The sequence below is a fragment of the Sturnus vulgaris genome, chromosome 17 (genome assembly GCF_052056855.1).
Source record: "Sturnus vulgaris isolate bStuVul1 chromosome 17, bStuVul1.hap1, whole genome shotgun sequence".
In the NCBI taxonomy this organism is placed as follows: Eukaryota; Metazoa; Chordata; class Aves; order Passeriformes; family Sturnidae; genus Sturnus; species Sturnus vulgaris.
The window spans coordinates 5967533-5988723 of record NC_142259.1 but is presented as its reverse complement, the minus strand read 5'-3'; the positions used below and the strand labels follow the sequence as shown (position 1 = coordinate 5988723).

Sequence of the window (21191 nt, the reverse complement as noted above, 5' to 3'; positions counted from 1 at the left end):
AAGGACAGGGAGTTAAGGAATTACAGGTAGCTGACTGTTCAGCAGCATCCCTTCCTCCTCAGCAGTGTGGGACACAGGGGAACAGGTTGGACTCTCCAGCTTATCAGCAGGAGAGGAGCAACAGAAGACAAAGTTGAGGGGATAGAAAAGATTTGAGGGACTAGAATTTAAACAAGCACCCCCAGCCCATGCTGAACCAGCTCGGAGTGTCCTGCTGGCAGTGACACCTGCCAGTGACACTGTCCTGCCAGAGCCATTGGAAAAGCAACTGGAGTGGTTTGGACCCCAATGAGAAGCTGGCCCGTGTTTTGAGATGTTTTCTAGGGCTCATTTCCTGTCTTGCTGTGGGCATCTTTTCGGCTCAGGTACAGCTGCCCTCTCTGGAGAAGTTTTATGGTGTGAACCCCTGAGCATGTCCAGGGCTCTCTGTGCTCCCTGTGTGTGGGCTTGGGATGGGCTCCATAAGCTGCAGAACATCCCTCTGCCTTTCATCTCTTCCCCAGCTGTATAAATGAATGATGGCCCAGGAGAGAGCTTTGGCTTGTGTTGTTTTCCTGGCTAACAATTGCTTCACGTGGTTATTTGCTACTCCAGTTTCACTCAGATCAGCAGAAATGTGGTTTATTTCAGGAGAGAAAATTCTGCCACAACTCTTCTGATTTTAGTGCTGCAATAAATCATTTAATTTAAAGAATGAAAGGTAAAAGTATACTATGGGTTACAGAAGCAAAAGGAGCAGAAGGAGGAATCCTGGTTTTAATAAGAGCAGTCATAAAGAAGAAAAATTTGTCCTCCCTGATGGTAAGGTCCTGTCAGCTTTGAGTAGGTAGAAACCTGTGCCACAATCTGTGACATTTCTCTTTACAGCCAGTATCTGTGGAATATAATAAGCTTTCTCAGTAGGACAGTGTGAATCATTGCAAGGAGCACCACAGCGAGGACATTGCTCTGCACAGACCTGGCAGCACAAGAGAAAGATGGCATTTCCCTGCTCAGCAAAAGGCACCCAGAGAGCTTCATACGAGGGGACAGATAGACCAGGGCAAACCCTGACCCTGCCATCCCTGAGCAGGACTGAGGCACCAGGGCTGAAGGGCACTGTGGAATTCTTCACATCCCAACCCCAAATCAAGGCCAGCTTAGCCCCAACATCAGCCCTGTTTACCTGCAGATCTCAGCAGCATTTTGTGGGTAAGCTGTGCACACAGACCTGCAGTGTAATGACTGAAATGGTTGTTTATCAATTTGTTTGCAGCAAATACTTCCTTAATTATGGTAAGTTCCTGAGGGAACAGGGGGAAGCCCAGGATAACTTCAAGCTGCATTTCCAATGGCTGGATTGCAGCACAGACTCACTCCCTGCCTGTCACTAATGCCGTGCTGGAGTTTCATCAGTAGCATTTGCTTGTCACCAACATGTTTTACAGAAAATCGTAATTTTATTTTTATAAATGAGGAAACAGCTTGTGTGAGCTCACACATCCCACACCCCCTCTCCTCCCCTGAGCCAGCAGATGGGCTCAGCCCATTTCTGCACCAGCTGAGTCGTGCCTGCACCTCCCAGGTACAAAAGCAGTTAATAATGCTGGGAAAGTGGCAAAGGAAAGTAAATCAGGATGGATAGAACCCGGAGACAAAGGAGGTGAGGAAGGAGGAAGTACGGTGTGAAGAGAATTTTCGGGATTATGGGGAAAAATCCAGAGGCTTCTCAAGGAGCTGTGCCCAAATCTGAAGTTGTGTAGATTGGCAGGTCCATTTCCAGGGTGGTCGTTTATCTGTCACTTCACAGCCCAATCTCTTCCCTCGTGCAAACAAACCAGGAAACATCACTGGCTGTGGAAGGACCAGCTTTCCCCTTTTTATACAGCCCTAATGACAGATACTCGTGGAGTAGAGTGGAGAAGAAAGCGCTCCTCCAGACATGGATTGCCTTGATTCTGGAGTGGAGAACTCATGGCAGAAGGCGTGGGTAGGGGGAAATCTGCGTTTATCCTGATTTTCAGAGCCTGAGGGCAGGGTGATACCTCAGCCAGCACCCCATTGTGTCCCCGGGCTGGGTGAGGCTCTCAGGGCACACACAAAGCCAATTAAAAGCCTGATTGGATGAAGCAGCCGCAGTCAAGTGGCTCATTGCCAGCCAGTCAGGATCCCGATGTCCCAATATCGTTAAGGTATGTGTGTTAATCCCCTCCTGAGGGATTAAGCGTTTAACCTGTGGCTGGTGTTTCTGAGGAGAGCAGCAAACCTGCTGTGCTGGGGGGAGCAGCACTCGCCCCACAGCCCCCTGGGTGGCCACAGCATCTCCCAGGTGCTTCTGGAGGGTGATGCTTCAAAGGGAAGGTTATTTGGCAGAAGAGAGAGATTTGGTGTCTTCCTCCATTCCTCCCCCATTCTCTGTCCCTCTTTACTTGGGAATAAAATACTGTAGAGGGAAAGCTGCCTACCCCCTCCCTGCCTGATTGCCCTTAACCACAGATTTCTTTGAAATACAGATTTTTTTTTTTTGAACTTTCAAAGTAGTGTGGGAATTGCAATACCTTCCTAGCCCAAGAGAGGTGTGAAGGCAATTTCCCCACTGAGCCAGGAAGAAGGAGGAATAATGACCATGTAATAGATGTGGCTCCTCTCATCATGGGGCTTGAGAGGAACCTGCAGCCACTCACATCCTTAAAGGCTTTAAGCCATCACAGAAGCCTTGGTGCTTAGATCCCAGCCAGGAAAAGGTGTCACATAGCTGATTACACACAGCAGACCAGGATTACCCATGGTTAATGCCTGATTAGGAGTTAAATTAATGTTGACTGTCGATAGTAAACTGTAATGATTTCTTTATCCAGAAATAAATAAGAAATGTCATAATGCAATCCCAGTGGCCTACTGTGATAATTAAACATACTTTCAAGTCTTCTACTGACAGGGAAGACACAGATCCGTGGAGGGGTTTGCTGTGTTAATAAAAACAAAAAAAGAGAAAATTTCTCTATACAAGGCTGGGCACAGGAGAAAAACCTGCATTAACAGCTTTGCCCCCTACACCTATGATTTCTCCTATAGATAGATCATTTAAAGGCTATGGGCGTGCAAAGACCAGCAGGCAGTTGCCTGCCCACTGTGCTCTTTCAGCTGCACAGAGACTCAGGGCCAGGGGACCAGATGTTCTCTGATACTCAGATGATGGCTACAAGTAAAAAGCATATCTTTATGCAGATACGGTTTGAAAATCAACCCCAGCACTCCAACAGGAATGGAGTTTTATGTCTAGAACACAGTGCTAGCCTTGAACCGTGTTATTAGTGCTGGAGAGGAGCACAGCCTGTCCTGGAAAACTGATGTGCTGGCAGAATTTCCTTACTGGTGGCAGCATTTTCTGAGGGGCGAAGGTGGAGAGAGTTTCCTTCTCTCCCTCACTTTGATGGATGTGTGCTGGAGAGCAGAAACATAGGAGGTGTCAGGAGTGATGGAGTGATGCTGAAGGCTCTGACAAATGAGCTCCAGAAAGTTACACTGGCTTCTTTGTGAATGTATTTCACGTTCAGCATTTAAGACGTTACCATCCCTCTGCTCCCCTCTGTCCTCTGCCACAGCCCCGAAGTGCTCGCCACAGGGGAATGCCCCACACAGCCCTGGAGCTCTGCCAGCAGAGGAGCTGGGATGGGAGCAGAGGGGAAGGGGAATGTGTAAACAAGCCTTGTGTCCTACTGACCTGGTTCACAGGCAGCAAATTGCTTTGGGAACGGAGTCCCACCTTCAGCTGCCACAGGGATTTGCTCAGGGAGCGTGTCAGAACCCTGAGAACAAACACTGCGGGTGCAGAAGCTGTAACTCTCCTTGTCCTCCTCCCTTCCAGCTTGCTGCATTAGAGAGGCAAGTGTTCGACTTCCTGGGCTACCAGTGGGCTCCTATCCTCGCCAACTTCCTGCACATCATCATCGTCATCCTGGGGCTCTTCGGCACCATCCAGTACAGACCTCGCTACATCGTGGTGGTGAGTGACACCTTGGGCTGCCAGCACCCAGAGCCCGGCCCAGCCTGTGCTCAGGGCATGTGGCACTGCTGAGGGACAGAGCAAAGCCCCTGGGAGGTCAGGCACGAGCCCTGCACGCTGTTCTAGCAGGAATCCACTGTTCAGCCGTGCTTGTGCCAAGCTAGGAAGGTTTCAGGTCATTCCTAGTGGTGCTAAGGCAGCCCTGCCCAAATGCTGCCCAGCAGAGAGGGAGGGTGAGGGACTGGACAAATGCAGCACAGAAACTCTGACATCCCTCCAGCCTCCTGCCCCTGTGTGTCTTATCAGGCGAGAGAGCATCTGAATATGGAAAACAGAGGAAGAGCAAAAGGATTTCAGTGCTGACTCAGGGCATTCCACTGCCCCCAGCTAGAGCATGCATACATCAATATAAATATAAATATATATACACAGTAATTCCAGTGACTTCCTAATGTTTATTGCTTCTCTCTCCCCAACCCCATTCCTTCCCAGTATGCCATCTGGACTGCAGTCTGGGTCACCTGGAACATCTTCATCATCTGCTTTTACTTAGAAGTGGGAGGGCTCTCAAAGGTGAGTGCCCAGGCTTTGCAGCAGAGGGGATGGAGCTGGGTGGGGAGGGGAGGGTGACACGGGGGAGGTGAGGGGTGGGAGCAGGTCCTGCCCTCCTGCCTGTGCAGAGGGCTGCTGTATCAGGGATGGGGAATACTGCTGCTTCTATGGGAAACTGAGGAGCCACTGTTGATTTCTGGAGCTCTTGGTTGGTTGGTGCAGGTGGTGGCTGGAATAAACCCTGCCTTCCCAGCAGGTAGAGTGCATTTGATTTCCAGAGGTGAGAGCAGGCCTGGCAGCAGAGCCATCCTGAGGGGAGAGGGGGTTTGAGGGCCAATCCCAGCTGTGATGCTGAGGAGGCTGAGGAGGGATAGGAGATGATCAGATTGCAGCTGATCCTCTTGGGCTCTGAGACCACCTTGGCAAGCAGGTGTGTGATGGAGGGGAGGGCCTTTGTGCAGCACCTGAGTGTGGCTTTTCTGCCAGCCTGTCCCAGGGAAGGGCTGCAGAAGGGTCTGCCTGGGTTGACCTGAACCCAAGACTTGGCTGAACTCTACACCTGACCAGCTCTTGATATTTGTGTGCCTCCCAGTCCTGCTGAAGACTTGCTGCACTTTAGCAGCAGGGATAAATACCTGGTTGTTACCACACCAGGCAAAATATTTCCTGCTGTAACTTTGGGGAGAGGCTCCCCTGTCTGCTGAGCAGAGAACATCCCTCCCCAGAGGGATCTGGCTCATCTCCTCGGGATGTGGCTTCCCTGCCTTAATTCTTCCTTCTTAAGTACAGTAGTAGTTACTCATGGCTGCTGGCCAGGGTGTTGTGAGTTAATATGAAAAGCTCTTTGAAGACTAGATTAGCTGAGTATTGCTGTCTGCCTAATGAGGGATGAGTCAGAAATAATAAAAATGGGAGGCAGACCCTAAATTAAGCCCGGGCTGCAAGCAATGAATTATGAGTGTTGCTGTAGCACAGCAGACTCAGAGAGATTGTGGGATGCAGGTTCATTTCAGACAACTCCACATCTGGCCTAAATTCCCAGGTCATGCATTGGAGTTGCAGTCATAATTAGAATTGCCCTGTGGTTTTATCAGGCCTACAGCAAGTCAGGAGTGGCAGCCTAAATCCTTTGCAGATAAGAAAATGTTAACTTCTTAATGTCTCAATTCATCTTCATTTCCCCTCTCAATTATCTCCATAAACTTTGAGGGAGTTTTTGCCCAAAACAGTGATTATTCATAGTCTGAAATCTCAGCCTGAGATGATCTCGATGTTGCCTGCGACCAACTTAAAAAAAAGAATTTTATGTAACTGTTTAAATGCTCCCTTCTGCAGAGAAAATGTTGGCTTGATAAACTGCTCTGGGAGCTTCTCAGAGCCAGTGTTTGCTTCCAGCCAGCTGGATACTTGTGTTTGCTAATCCCAACCTGCACTGCAACACGTCAGGTTGCTGTTCTGCGATTCAAACAGCACCACAAATTCCTTTTTTTGTGCCACAGAGGAGCTTCACCTGGTAACCTTGCTCTGTGATGGGGCTCATTTTAGCCAAGCCAGCACACAGAGTGGCTTTATTTAGCCTACAGGGTGACACTTGTGACTGGGGCGATTTTTTATAGAATTGGGCTGCAGTGTAAGCTGTTACTGACTCGGTGGACTTTCCTCTTGGGCTGCGATGAGAAATTAGTTCATTTAATGGCAACCAGCAAAACCAAGAGAGAGTTTGTGCTTGTTTGGCTGTAAAGTAGTTGACAGCCTTGCCTCTGTTCTTAATGAGGTATTCTCACTTTAAAAAGCTGTTTTGTAAGGAAAACTAATGATGCTGCTTTCTATCCTCCTCCACTTTCACTGAAGTAATTTGTGTCTTTGTAGTGGCAAAACAAATCTTTGCTTCCAAAAGATGTACCTGAAGCTGGAGCTGAGGTTTCTGTAGGGCACTTCACAGGCTGGGCTTTCCTGCTGCACCTCTGGAAACCTGACCAAAGCCAGCTGGTGTTTATTGATCTCAGTCGTGGGATCAGACCCCACAAGGACATCTGGGCTTGGCTGTGCAAGTGTTGGGCAAGGGCAGGGCAGTGTCAGCCAGGAGTGGATGGCAGCAGGGCTGCAGATACCTCTGTGTGCCCCAGGGCCCTGGGGAGGGGGCTGCCCTCTAGTCCTGATGAGAAGTCAATGTCAAAGCTCATCATGAGCCTGGCAGTAGGCAGGGAAATGGCAAATATTGGAAGAAGAGCTTTGGTGGAGGGAGGCTGATGGAGCTGCTCTGATGAGCACTAACTCATTAACTGCTAGGCTAAGCAGGAACACACTGGGGAGTGCTTGGACAGGGCTGTGCTCCTGTGCAAGTCCCTTAAGGGGCTGAGAGCTCTGCAGGTCTTCAGGGTGTTGTTTCCTCTGTGATTCCTGGTGAGCCTGGGGGAGTGGGAGAGTGGCATTGCTGCCAGCCCTGCACTGACCCTGCTGTGTTCTGACAAGGGCAGCCTGCCAGGGCAGGCTCTGTCAGCAGCTCATTTACAGGGAGAGCATGCAGAAAGGGCAAGGAACTCGAGAGAATGGAGTTTGTTAACTTGGTGCCTGGTAATGACAGCCCAGTGCAACTGAGACAGGTGATAATTCAGGTGGGGTGAGAAAGGAGAAAAAGGATTCAAGTGTTTCCATGTAACAGATTTAAGAAAAGCCCAGGGAAGTGAAAAGATGAGGAAACAGTTATGTGCAGTCATTGCAAACAATTCTTTGTGCTCTGCTGCCTAGATCTGGTTTCATAGTGGTGAAGGAATACAGGATGGGAGCAGGGAAGGCTGTTCACAAGAACAGGAGCGTTGCTCGTGTGCCCCCCTGGCTTTGGGTGCTTGGCTGATTTAATGAACAGAAACCAGGGACCCCACAGTCCCACGTCAGCTCATGAGTGATTTGGCAAAGGGGTTGAGACAATCTCTCAATTATAAACTTTAGCTCATTAGTGGAATAAGGGCTGGTAGGTGCAATTTGGCTGTTTGCTTTCCCTTACCAATGAATTGTTCTCTGTGTCTTTCCTCCATTCCATTGTTTGCCACCACTTCTCGCCCTCTCTTTCCTCCTGTCTTTCACATTTCTTGAAGTGCTCCTTTATCCTCCAGCTTATTCCAGCATGTCCATTCCTGGCCATGGAATGGCTGAGGATGCTGTTCTGGTCAGCCCTGCTCAGGAGAATTGTAACTAATTACTAACCAGCTACCAATCACTAGTTACACTGAATTTTTTATGGGGAAGGAAAATACATTTACTGATCACTGAATCTATTCCCTACTTCTTGGAAGAGCTAAACTGACTTGATTTCTGTCTTTCTATCCTGCCAGGATATTTGATCTTGGAATCTTTTCTTAGCAGGAGTAAGAGTGTGAAATATGGCCCAGCAGAACTTCCTTGGGTGGCCAGACACAGGTGGATCAGCACAGGTGTCTAAGGAAGCATTTCCCTTGCTGCTGGAAGGGCCCCTCCCAAGCACACAGCCCATGCCAGCTTTCCTGGAAGTGCTCTGCCAGTGAGCAGGCGAGTGCTGGAGCAAGCTGCATTTGCAGGGCTGCCTCTCAGCCCTGGCAGGGAGGTGCTGATGTGTCTCTGAGCAGCTTTTGGCAGCATTGCTTTGCTGACTTGCTCTGCTCGTACTCCTGAGCACACTTGCAGCTCCAAGTGCTGTGCCACTGCTCTGTGGTGGGGCTCACAGCCGAATTTCCAGGTTGCTGTTCCTCCTCCTGTCCTATCTCCCTCTTTTCCCTCCATCTGGCCATTTGGGTAGGTGAATTGCTGGGAGCTAGCTCTGAAGTTTCCAGGCTGTGTTTGCAATAATATGTTAAGCTTCTCCCTGTCTACTCGAGCATGAAATGCATCCCTCCTGCAACCCCTCAGTCTGAGTCAATTATTAAAATCCTGCTGCTAAGACATATGAGCATATGTCTGTCCAGCTGCCATGCTGACTGACTCTTCATCATGTACTTGAGAAATGTTCAGAGAGGTTTGAGGAACTGGTATCCTGTATTTCAATCTATTCCTTTGTCTTTTCCCTCTGGAATTATTCTTCTTGAATGGTGATTTCTAATTTTTTTTTTTTATCCTTCCTTTATATTCTCTCTTGTTTATGCACTGCTTTGATCTGAATCCAGAGCCATGGTGGCCTAAATCTCTTGTTGAAATGGAAGCAGCCCTTGTGAGTCAAATGGGGGTTATTTGTATTTCAGAGAATCTGGATGGCATCTTGGGAGGACTTTGTACCTGGTTAAAGTACCAGGAGGATGGATAAATTCATGAGTATGTAAAACTGTCCCTCAACTCCTTCTAAATTTAGAACTTGGAAGCCTGGGATTTGGCTTTTAAATGCTGTGGCATTGTCAGCACGCCCACGGAGAGACACTGAGAGTGTTTCTCTGTGTCTCAAGGTGATGCAGGACTGAAAGATGAACATTATATTTCCTATTTTATTAAGCAATGTTTCCATCTAAAAAGATTTAAAATGATTCTGCTGTCAAGCTCTGGCAGCTCCCAAACGAGGTTCAGTTTGTTGCAGAGCTGTCCTAGTGTGGTTTTGCCTGATAATTAAGGAAATTTGGGGGAGGCAGTTCAGAAGGCTGTTAACAACAAGATATAAAACCATCTCTGATAGTGTCCCTTAGAAAATAATTTGAGAGCAGCTTTCAGGAAGCTATTTTAGCAAAGGATCACAGCTGGCTCCGTGGGTGTTGGAGGTAGGTGTGAGTTTCCCGTGGGACACGCTGGGGAGAGCAGGCTCTGGGAAATGTAGGTGTGCAGTTTGAGCTCTGTCTTCCCTCTCACCCTGGCGGCAAACGGGTGGCAGCCAGGTGCTACAGCACTTCAGAGGGAGCTGTGATTCTTTTGGCTGGCCTTCAAGGAGCTCCAGGCTGGAGGTGGAAGAGGCAGTGATAGCCCTGGCCAGGCACACACAGACCCCTCTCCCTGCAGCAGGGCCGATTCACATCTCCCAACCCACATTCCACTTCTGGGAGCATTTCAGTGTGTTTAGATTTCAAATGCATTGCAGAAAGCTTTTGGGAAACAGCTGTTCCCTAAACCTTCTTAAAACTGGCTCTTTTCTCCTGATTTTTGTGTGCTGTTCTAATTCATGGTTTCACTTCTCTCCAAGTGTATTCTCACAAACGAAGCTGGCAAACCACAGGAGACATCCTGGAGTTGTTTTTGTAGTCTCTCAGCAAGCTCTGAGCAACGGGAGGTCAATTAAGGGATTTTCTTGAGTGCTCTTCTTGTTGTGCCCCATCACACAGGTGTCCAGGGACACAGCAAAGGAACAGCTCTGCTTTGCAAGTTGAGACCCTCTTGTCGTGCTGCCCTTGTGCTCCAGGCAGGTGCTGGTTCAGGAGGGTGGCTAACACAGAGACATTCCCTGATCCCAGTGTGCAATCATTATTCACTTTACATCTGTGAGATTGATGGCTCATGAGTTCAAGGCATTGTGGCAATTCTAGAATCCAAATGTGCTCAGTTTTTCCAATCTGCTCTTCACTGATGTATAACTTTTTAATTTTTTTTTCTTTTTTGCTCAGAGCTGGAGTGTGATTGTTGGCAAAAAGCAGTGAGCGCTGGTTAGGACCTCCTGTTCCTCCACCTGCCCACCTCCAGCCACACCTGTTCTGCTTTTTCAGGCTGAATTCACAAGCAAGTTCAGCTTCTGCAGCAAAGTTAAGCCAGAGCCAAATCTCTGAAGGCTGAAAAAAGGGAGATTCTAGAAGGAAAGCAGCCTGTTTCTTACTCTGCCAAACGCACACTGGTGCCTCTGTAAGGAGCAGAGAGGACACTGAGGGGTGTGTCTGCATCAGTGAGGCAGAAGGTTTGGGAAGGCACCATCTGTGAGCTGGGAGAGGGAAGCCCTGGAGACTGAGGCTGAGAATAGATCCTGTGGTGCCCTGGGGAGCAGCTTTGGTTCAGTGCTAATGGGGGGGAGCCTCAGGCAAAGAAACAGGAATTCACTTCAGAAGGGGGTGTGGGGGGGTTTGGTTGTTTTGGAGGTTTCATTTTGTTCGGGTTTGTTTTGTTTTTTGAGAAAGATAATTGCTTCTCTCCCCAACCAAAGCAGTGAGAGGGAGAAGAGCTCAGGCACTGGAGGCCTGGCTTTGGCTGGGGAAAAGCCATGAGCCTCAGAGCACACAAACCTGGGGGGAAAAGAACAAGCTTTGCAGAAAAGCTGTGATTTGGTGACTTTCTGAGCTATATGTGGGCCACTGAGGGGTGAAGCCCAGGAGAGGGCTAAACTCCCAACTGTGAATGGAGTTTTTCCCATTGTCTGTGCTGTTCTGGCTGTTTTTGCCCCGGTGCCATGCTCCATCTCTGTGCCCTCCTCCATCTCTGTAAAGCACTTGCCATCTGCTGTGGTGATTATGTCAGGAGCTTGGCAGCTGTCTTCTCACTTAATTGTCCACATTTCTCAACACATGCTTCCTGCAGCAGATTTGAATAAGGGCTCTGCAGGCTGGTTTGGGGTGTCTGGGCTGCAAGGAGGGTCCCCACACAAGTGGGGCAGTTGGGGACTGTTCACTGGTTCTCTGGCTGGCGTTCAGGTTCCTGCCCTGTGACTCGAGTTTGGCCCTGGATGTGCTTTTCAGTGTCCATGTTTTATTTCTGCAGGACTGCCTGGCTTGGCTCCTGTGTTGGCTGTGGAGACAGGCCCTCTCTCCAGAGGGTGATTTTGGAGCAGGAGCTTGGATAAGCTGCTCTGAATCTGTTTTTCCTTTTGACTCTACAGGGAGCTGACACAAAGGAGCTGCCATGTGAGGTTTTCCATGTTGGGAAGTGTGAATACCCCAAACTCTGCTGCTGTTCTGGGAGCCATGGCTTTCCTCCTGGGGCTGTGTAGGAGCCTGACACGAGCAGTGTGGAATAGTTAATTGATAGGTGCTAAAACCTTTAGTAATGAGTAGGCAACATGTGTAGATCCAGCATTCATCCCTCTCTGTAGAGATACAGATTCTCTGCCTTCAAATCTTTTAATCTGTTCTTCACAATAAAACTTCCAACCCCTTGCCTTGTTTTGTGGTCAAAAGGGATTGGTTGGTTCTGCATCAAAGTGACCTGAGAGGGCTTCAGGGGCAGCCAGCACTTGGCACCCATCCATGAAGGGTTGCAGCTGTTCAGCCACTCCTGAGTTTATCTTTTACCTGCAGGAGGGCTTTGCCATGTCCTGCAAGCTCAAAATCCCAAAACTCTTCTGAATATTCCTATAAATACCACGCTTTTCCCAAGTGTGAGGAAAGTGTGGTCATTTTAAAATAAGCACCTGGCTGCACACCAAAGCCCTGCACTCCTTGTGTGCATTTCACTCTGTAATGCCCTCAACTGGTTTAAAGTATTTACCTAGCAAAGACAAGGGAGCAAAACAAAAAGCCTCTCGAGGTAAAGTTCGTAAGAAATTCAGGTGAGGGGAGGCAGGGGAGGTGTTTACAAGAAGCTGCAGTCAGCACTGTGAGGTCAGCTCAGCTGGGTAGGCTGACCTGGGGCTGACAGGAGATGCAGAAGCACCAGATGGGAAGAGTGTGGAAGGAAAACAGGTAAAAATTGTAGAGGATCTTGTCAGATGTGTTAAAAGCTAGGAAGAGAGGAAGATCTGTTGGATTTTGAAACTCACTTTGGGGTTATGAAGTTCATATTTTTCAGTTGCTTGTGTTGATTCCCATGCTGGGAAGAGCCTGGCAGGACACTTAGTGCTGCCTTGTTTACCTTTTTCCTCTAGAGTTACAGGGTTCATCTCCCAAACCCAAAACTTGAAGGTTCTTTTCTGGCTGAAGAAACCACTAGCAAAATGTTCCTGGGTCTGCAGCCTGCATCCAAACTGTGCTACAGGATGGTAAAATAGATTTGTTGCAGGGCTGCCTCAGGAATGGTTATCACCACAGCAGCCTGCCTGGGGAATATGCTTACATTAAATAGATAATAGGAGGAAATTCTTCCCTGTGAGGTGGTGAGGCCTGGCACAGGTTGCCCAGAGAAGCTGCCCCATCCCTGGAGGTGTTCAAGGCCAGGCTGGAGGGGCTTGGATAGTGGAAGGTTCTTTAAAATCCCTTCCAAACCAAACCATTCCATGATTCTGTGAAGGGTTATCAAGCCAATGTGCTTTGATCTGTGCTAGCATTTCTGGGGAATGGGGATCTCAGGAACTCAATTTTCCATCGATTTAATGCAGCCTCCATCTGACAGCATGTCTGACACTCTCGGGATAAAAAGATCTCTCAACTTTTCCCTTTAGGACAGCGAACTCCTGACATTCAACATCTCCCGGCACCAATCCTGGTGGAGTGAAAATGGCCCTGGCTGTGTGAGGAAGGAGGCCTCAATGTCTGGCATCAAGGGGCTGGATAACCATTCCTACATCTCAGTCATTGGCTGTGCCCTGGAGTATCGCTACATCGAGGTCATGCACAGCTCCTTCCAGATCCTCATCGCGGTGAGTGCCTCGCTCAGGGGGAGCAATTCCTCTGCACGTGCTCTTTGGTTTTGGTTGGTTTTTTTTTCCCCCAGGCATAGAGGTTGGCCTGTATTTTCCACCACTTTTTTGCATTGCTTGATTGCAGAAGCCTCTGTAAGTGTGTTTTGTTTGATTGTTCTCCTGTTCTGTCTTTTACAAAAAAATGCAGCTTGAAACAGTTGGAAATGGGTATCAGCAGCCTGATGCCTGAAGTAATGCATCTGTGCATCCAGGGTTCTGAATTCCTGTTGGGGTGTGGGAATTCATGTTTTGACAAGGACAGAGACCCTTCTGGAGGAGGGTCCAAAGAAAAGGTTTTGACAGGACTAGAGGAAATGGCATCAAATTACACCAGGGAGGTTTAGTTTGGATACTATGGACAATTTCTGCACAGAAAGGGTTGTAATGCACTGGGAAAGACTGCTCAGGGAGGTGGTGGAGCCACCATATGTGGAAGTGTTCTGGCAATGTGTGGATATAGCACTTGAGGACATGGTTTAGTGATGAACGTGGTGGTGATGCTGGGTTGATGATTGACTTGATCTTAAAAGGCTTCTTCCACCCTTAATTCCATGTTTCTGTGAAGAATTGCTCTTACTCCCCATGGCTCAGTGGTGAGTGGTGGAGCACATACCTGCACATTTGTTGTGAAGGATCTCCACAAAATGAAATCAACTTTTAGGAGGCAGTAAGCAGCATATATTCCTTCTGCTGATACCCAAGATATATTCACTAAATGTTTTCATCCACTCTTTCCTCATCATAGTCTTCTTCAGGCCTTTGAAAGTACTCTGCAAAAATGCAGTGTCCTTTATGTTTACTGTTAATTGTTTTTCACTTTTCTGTGAAATTAGCTGAAACAAAATGTCCATTGTACCACTCACTTGGGTGGTGCTCTTGCATTTTGCAGCCCACATCTCTAATCTGCTTTGGGTTGTTACTTTGGGGTTAATAGCTTTAGTTACAAACGTGAACTGGGGAACCATTCACTTTTTGGCTTTCAGTTTTGGCTAAAAAACGAAAGGTGACTTGCCCTGTTTAAATGCTGAAGGATAACAGAGATTTTTCAAGTTTCTGGAGTGCCAAGTACTTCTCTGCACGTTTTTGGTACAGCTTTCTACTGTGCTGCTCCTGCATTTCCTATTAGCTGGGATAGTCTGTGTGAACTGCAGGGAGGGGGAAGGCTCAGGCCCCTTTCTTGCCATGTCACAGAGAAGAGGCAGAGGCAGAAGCTCCTGTTTCCTGAGCTGGAAGGGCTCCCTGGCACGTGTGCTGGCTGTTAATGCTCCCTCAGTTCTCCTTTGAGGCAAATGATCTGCATGAATCTGTCTGTGAGCTGCTTCCATGCCTGTGTGTGAGAAAGGCAAACCTGTGTGTCCAGGAGAATACAGCCTGGTGTCTTTTAGAGAGGGATTTCACAGGTGCTGTACCTGAGCTGGGTGAAACAAGGGCAGACTTTGCAGTCATAATATCCCTTTTTACAGCACAGAGGTTTCTCACTCTTAGCATCCTTCCTGAACTCCTGAGCTGGCACAGCCACTATGCCCTGGGCTAGAGGTTGAGCCAGCAAATGGTCCTGAGTTTGTTTGGAGTAGATCTTTTTTTGGCAGCTTACTGACTTAGGCATGTGGCCCTGGGCTAAGTGATCACCCTGATATATAGGACTCTGTCTCTGGCAGTGGCTTTTCCTTTGCTTCTTCCCCAAAGGCATATGACAATAATCTCTGTGCATCTGCAAAACACCACTAAGGGCCAGATGGGGAGAGAGGCAGGAAATATAAGACAAAATAGGATTTAGGTAAATACTTTCTCTCTCTCTTTCTCCCTGAGATTTAAGGTGCAATTAATTTTTTCCTAAACCTAAAATGGGGTTAAAATACTTGCAGGCAAGAAACCCATCTGGGCTGAGCTATGCAGTGAACTAAATTTCTACTTGTCCTGTAATAAAAGCAGAGTATTGAAGCCCCAGGTCTGTAACTGCTGCTGGCTCTGAAATGCTCATGAAATTTTGTCATGTAGTGAGAGGAATGGAGCTTTTCCCCTCTTCCTTGAGGTCAGGCAAAAAGCAAATCTTCTTTCTCCCTCAGACCTTGCCTGAAAGCAGTCAGCCAGTCCTCTCCCTTCTAACTCTCTGAGGGTCAAACTCTTTGATCCCTGCCAGTATCTTTTTCTGTTCCCTTTATCTCGCTTTGAGGCAGGTTTTATTACGGGCAGCTGTCCCCAGAGTGCTGGCAGGTACAGTGCTGCAGACAGGCAGGGACACAGATCAATAGCACAAAAACACAACAGCAACTTGAAGGCTCAGGGGATGCAGCAAGAGACATGACCTAGTTCCCTCCTTGTCTGAGACCAGAAGAGTCAGTTCCCTGTTAGGAAGGGCAAGGGACAGGAAAAAATATGCTATAAGTAGTTTGGTTTTGCTTTGTCTAATGTTTTTTAGAAGTTGTGGGATGGGGGGTGTGTTCTGCTTGGTTTGGTTTTCACCTCAGATACAGCACTGTGAAATCCACACTGTTTGAATATGCAGTGCCCAACTATGAGCACTTTATTTTTTTTTTTTTGGAAGTTCCAATTCTTTGAAACCACTGAAGGACTGTACTGCAGTGTTGTGTACTCGGGGCAAGGCTCCTTGAATTCAGTCTTGCATGCCAAAGGAGATGGAAAGCAAACCTGGATCCATATGGTGAGCACAGTGTTGGCTGTCAGCTTGACTCCTGCTGATTATATCATCCTGCTCCTGGGCATACATTTGAGGATACATAAGGTCTCAGTCTGCTTTTGCTCAGAGCTTGTCTGTACTCCTTGAAGGCAAAAGCAATTCCTTTAATCTGGAATGCAATCAGACTTGGGCATATTAGTCACCACACGTGATACAAGTTGCTGTAGGGCCCAGTATGAAAATCTTTCTCAATGCACAAAACACATCAGAGGTAAAAGCTCATTGTGGCAACATCTAAAAGTCTGTCCTGGTATAGAAACGAACTGTAAAGATAATCCCACCAGCCCAGGTAGGAAATGCAGCAGCAACTACTTTGTCAAGATAAGAATCTGCTTTGCTTTTGCCTTAGCAAGGATTCATCTTGCATGTCCCCAACTCGCCAGCCAGCAGGGAGAGGAGTGATTCCCAGTTCTGAAATACCTGGCATAGCTCTGGGCTGTCCATATGGTACTTCTGGGAGTAGGGAGGGTTGGGCTTTTCCTGAAGCTCCACTGAATGGGGCAGAAATTGGAAATGTCTTCCCAGCCGCCAGAACTCAGTGCCTGCCTGTCTGTTGTTTTCACTCAGACTGACAGGTTGGAAGGTTCCCAGGGAGGCAGCAAGGCAAGCCTTGACAGCAGATGTTATGTGAGAACCAGTGCACAAGAGATGCCTTGCTCTTGGCAGAAGGTAGATTTTCAGTGGTTGTAATTGCATCCAAAGAGTAAAGAAGGTCAAGGAATTAAAGGATTTTGATTGTCTCTCTTTAGCTATCTGGTGACGATAGCTCTTTCACAAGCTGAATTTTTGCTTTCTCATAACTGACTTCCCTTTATTTGCCCCTCTTGCACTGATGTCAGCGTGCACCATTCATTAGCTCTGATTAGAAGTGAAACCTAGAACGTATCTGCCCTGAAGGAAGAGACTTTGCACCTATTCTGTGTGGTGGAAAAGCAGTGGGAAGTTTGTCTATTGACAGAAGAGTTGGAGAATCTTCCGTAGGACAGAGGTAGACTGAAGCTAAGATCTTACACAAGTAACAGTAACACCTCCTGAAATTTGCCTTCCCATGCTTTGGTATTTTGCCCACTTTCAGCCAGCTGGTCCCTTTCTGCAGGTTTTTCTCTAATTTACTCTGCCTGTCTCCACTGCCTTCATTCAACACTGCTGTTTATGAACAGTTTTCACCTCTCTATTAAAAAGTTAACTTCAGAGCACTGAGAGGCAGGGGGATGCTCAGACATATGTTTCCCCCATTCCCTTGGGGCACACTTGTCTCTTCCTGTCTTTCCCACTCTGTTTGCCTGCAGAGTGCTTGGGGCAGCCCAGCTCCATCCTCTCTTGTGGGGCAGCGTGTGCATTCCCAGGCTGACAGAACACACCTGCCCTCAACATGTGTTCCCAATAAAAAGCTTAATCGGATCCTTCTGCAGCTTGGAGAAAGCTGGTACTGCACATGCAGAACAAGCAGAGAAACAGCAGCAGAGGCTAAAGCCCTAGAACATTCCTTGGGGAATTAGAGCAGTGGCTTAGTGTCATTTTACATCGCTGACGTTTTCCCTCCTCTTCCACCTCCCCCGATGCAAAAATCCAAGAATTATTGGTATTTCCCTGGGATACAGAGCTTAAACCCCTCCTTTGTATTGAAATCAGCAGCCAGGATGGCACACATGGAGCAAGGGTGAAATTATTCCAAATTGTTGCTTTCTGTGAGGCTTCCTGTTCTGTGTTAATTGCTGATAAACTGGGTGATGTCTGGGGGCTCAACACATCGTTATTAAAGGTGCAGTCAGAAGGGAATTTCGGGTGTTTCTTGGACTCTGCTCATTCCACACTCCTGCAGACTCTTCCAGTGGAAAGACTGGACAATATGAGCATTTCTCCTCCTTAGCTGCATTTCATTCATAATTTATTCCAAAGGTGAGACATGGGGATTCCCCTGAGTTCAGTTAATCCTTGAGATTATTTAATTTGAGGTTATTTAATTACGGGTGAATCCTTTAGAGTATTAATTACAGTTTAGGTCAGCACAAAAAAAAAATTGGAATTCCTATTTATGTTGTACGTCTCTTCCCCCTTTGCCATTGAAACTCTCCTCTTTTGGCCAGATCATAAGACAAAGCTCCTTTGAATAAGAAGTTATATAAACAAGGTTTTTTATTTCTGAAACTCTTCTAAAGAAGGAATGGATTATAAAGTCAATAAAAAGTAAATTTTAAACACTAAGCAGATGATTTTGAAACAAAGCCAGGAGATGGAAGGAATCAAAAAAGAAAGCCCTCCACTCTAATGGAGCTGGAATTAGAGATTTAGGGAAGTTCACTTAATTCACTAGTTTTTGATTGGTTGGTTTGTTTTTCTGAATGGAAAAAGTCACCTTAGTCATAAAGTGAAAAATGTATGGGGTGAGCAGAATGATGGTTGAGGGTTATGGGGCATTAATTTCTCTGCAAAACAAACTTCCCAGGTGAATCACATTGCTTGGTGGTTCTGAACCGTGAAAAATGTCCAGAGCTTTATCAGGTTTGCTGTGACAGTACAGCTGATAATCGCTCCTGACTCTGCTCATAAACTGGGCAGGTAAATCATTTTCATTGTTAATTCTATCAGGAGTTTCCTGACACAGGTACCACATAAGATTTGTGTCCATGTTTTATAGAGTATAATAACAGTGAGTGGATTTAGGGCTGCCACTTTGCATGGCTGTTAACCCAAAGTTCCTGCTGTGAGAGCTGATGGCAAATCTGGGGAGGGAGAAAACCATCCTAGAGTTCCCTTGGAGTCAGGATATGTATTCAGGATACACCTTTCCTGCCTGGATATTTGTGTATTTGTGTAAGTTGTGTGATTTGACCTGATGTAGGAGGCTGGATCTTACACCTACGAAAAAGCTCCAGCAGGTACAGAGGATGTGTGTGAGGACACTGAATTCGTTACTTGGGTCCGAATGCCTTCATGCTGGAGATCAGGGCGTGCAGAAGGGTGGCTGGACATCTCGTGGAGTGCTGGGACGTGCAGGAAGCACTCTCGTGTTTCCGAGAGCATCTGGGTCAGGTCCCGCAGCGCCGGGATGAGCCCCGGGGCTTCAGCACCACGGCCAGAGCCCGGGCCCGGAGCCCCGCAGTGCCTTGGCTTGGCTTGGCTTGGCTTGGGAGAGGAGCTGGACGAGACCATGGAGCCCCCCAGCACCGCCAAGCCCACCACTAAACCTGGCCCCAAGTGCCACATCTGCTCGTCTTTTAAATCCCTCCGGGGATGGTGACTCCACCACTGCCCCGGGCAGCCTGTGCCATGGCTGGATAACCCTTTGAATGATGAAATATTCCCCAATATCCAATCTAAATCTTCCCTGGCCATTTCCTGTTGTCTGCTTGTTTCTTGGGAGAAGAGAACGACTCTTACCTGGCTACAACTTCCTTCCAGGGAGTCACAGGGAGCGTTCAGGTCCTTCCTCAGCCTCCTTTTCTCCAGAGCCCTCTCAGCCATTCCTCATCAAACTTGTGCTCCAGACCCCCTCCCTGGCTTTGCTGCCCTGACCTGCCCAAAAACTGCCACAAACTTCAGGAAAAAAACACAACCATTTCCAAATTTTATTGTATTACAGTACAAGCAATAGGAGAGAAGAAAAATCTTTAATACTCTGGTTTTGATTTGTCTGCCTTAAACAGTAATAGTTCTATTCTGAGACAATTCTAAAAGACTGTAGGTACAATCAGATTTGCCACTGCATGTGGCCAGAGGATTTATGTTTCCCTGTAGCTCACAGGGAGCAGCCTTGGTTTCAGCAAAGCCCAGCAGAGGAATGAGGGGGTCCCCAGAGCTGTCCTTCCTCCACTGAGGTTCTGGGATGTGCTCCCATAAGGCCCACCCAAGAGGAAAGGAGCGAGTTGCCTTCTCTTTCAGATGATTATAGAAAAATGTCCAAGGAAAAGCAGGGTTTAGTGATGCTACAAAAACATTCCATTTCCTCCCAACAAGGCGTGTTTTGTCAGGGGTAGCTGGAGAAACCACAAATGTTGTAAAACTCCCCAGCAGAAATCTCATTATCTTGCCTTTTGTTTTAGGGTGTGATGTATTTTTCTGTCATATTAAAAATGAATGGACTCTACTTTTCAAGCCCTCCCATGCATCATTCTGTCTCTGCTTGGAGTGAGTCACTCTGTGTTACAGGCTGCCTCTTGTTCCCAGGAATTGAGTTCACAGTGGAAAACAATTATGCCTCACAATAGCTTTACTAACAGAGTTACTGTCAACCAAGATCTCGCTAAGTGGGGTGCTATGTAAAGATGTAAAATGAAGGATGGAGAGGATATTTGATTAACAGGAAGAAGGCAAAGCAAAATAAGACCCTGCTGCATCTGGAATGCTTAACTCCCATAGTACCAGGAGTTTGTTTCTCTCTTTAGGCTGAGGGATACCTTGACAGTGAGCCTGAAGGAGGCAGCTCTGATGCTTTAGAGCTTCTAGAACTACCAAGTTACTAAAGATTTTGGTGTCTCTGAACATTTCTGCCATACAGCACCATTCTTATGGTTAACTAATTTTCTATTTCACCTGCATAAAAGCTACTCACCTCTAATTGGTAATTTACCCCAAATGACAGCAATGCTGAGCTGATGAGTTCTTGTCATTGAAACCTGTGTGTCCTGTACATTCTTGTCTGTGCCACAAGGCCCTTTCCTGTATCCCCATCACTTCTTACAGAGAGTTGACTTAGCACAGTGGTTTCAGTTTCAACAAAGCCAGCACAAGTTCCTGCCAATCATTCAAGCAACTGAAGGTGCTACTCTGAAGGTGAGGATGGTCTTACAAGTTTTCCTTCTGGAGCTTTGGGTGTGCTCCATCAGTGCCTTCCCTGACACCCACACCTGCCCCCCCTCCTACAGCAAATATGACTTGGCTCCACAGTTACAGAAATGCTGCCAAGCTGCGTTTAAATAGTGCCTGTTGAAGTTGTGCCCAGTGGGTTCTGACCAGGCTCACACTGGCTGATGCTAAAATGATTTATTCTCTCTCTTTTCCAGCTGGTGGGCTTTGTGTACGCCTGTTACGTGGTTAGTGTTTTTACAGAAGAAGAAGACAGCTGTAAGTATTTATCAACAGATCCCTTGGCAAAGGTTTTAGTAAATTTTATTTCTCTCTCAGATGTTTGTCTGTCAGGACTGAGCTGCCATCAGACTTCTTTCCATCTCTGTGTTATGGCACTAACTACCCTTCAAGGATCAGCTGTTTTTACTGTGAGAGTGTTTTTCCCCCGTGTCACTCTGTGTTAAATGCTGTAATTCTGCTACACTTAGAGCACAAAAAGAGCTTGGTTTTGGCTTCTCAGCTGGACTAAGCCTTAGAGAAACTGGGCAGCTGCTTCTGTTCTCAAGCTCATATAGCCTGACAATAATGGTTCTGAAATATTACTGCTGCGATTAAAAGCACCTACAACAAAGCTTTCAGCCCAGGGCTCAAGTGGGAGACCTGCTGAGTCTCATGTGCCACAAGCT

At 47.4% G+C, this 21191-nt stretch overlaps 1 protein-coding gene across 4 annotated transcripts in view; it reads left to right on the top strand.

Moving 5' to 3' along the window:
• The window catches only part of NKAIN4 (sodium/potassium transporting ATPase interacting 4), a 50132-nt gene that overhangs the window by 20536 nt on the left and 8405 nt on the right, over positions 1 to 21191 (top strand). For all 4 annotated transcript variants that reach the window (XR_001402918.2, XM_014873927.2, XM_088174783.1 and 1 more), the window contains exons 2-5: positions 3848 to 3985; positions 4478 to 4558; positions 12780 to 12977; positions 20721 to 20781. Coding sequence is in view for 3 of the 4 variants with exons in the window: in XM_014873927.2 (XP_014729413.1) it covers positions 3848 to 3985; positions 4478 to 4558; positions 12780 to 12977; positions 20721 to 20781 (478 nt within the window). In the remaining variant the exon portion in view is untranslated. The remainder of the gene's footprint in view (positions 1 to 3847; positions 3986 to 4477; positions 4559 to 12779; positions 12978 to 20720; positions 20782 to 21191) is intronic.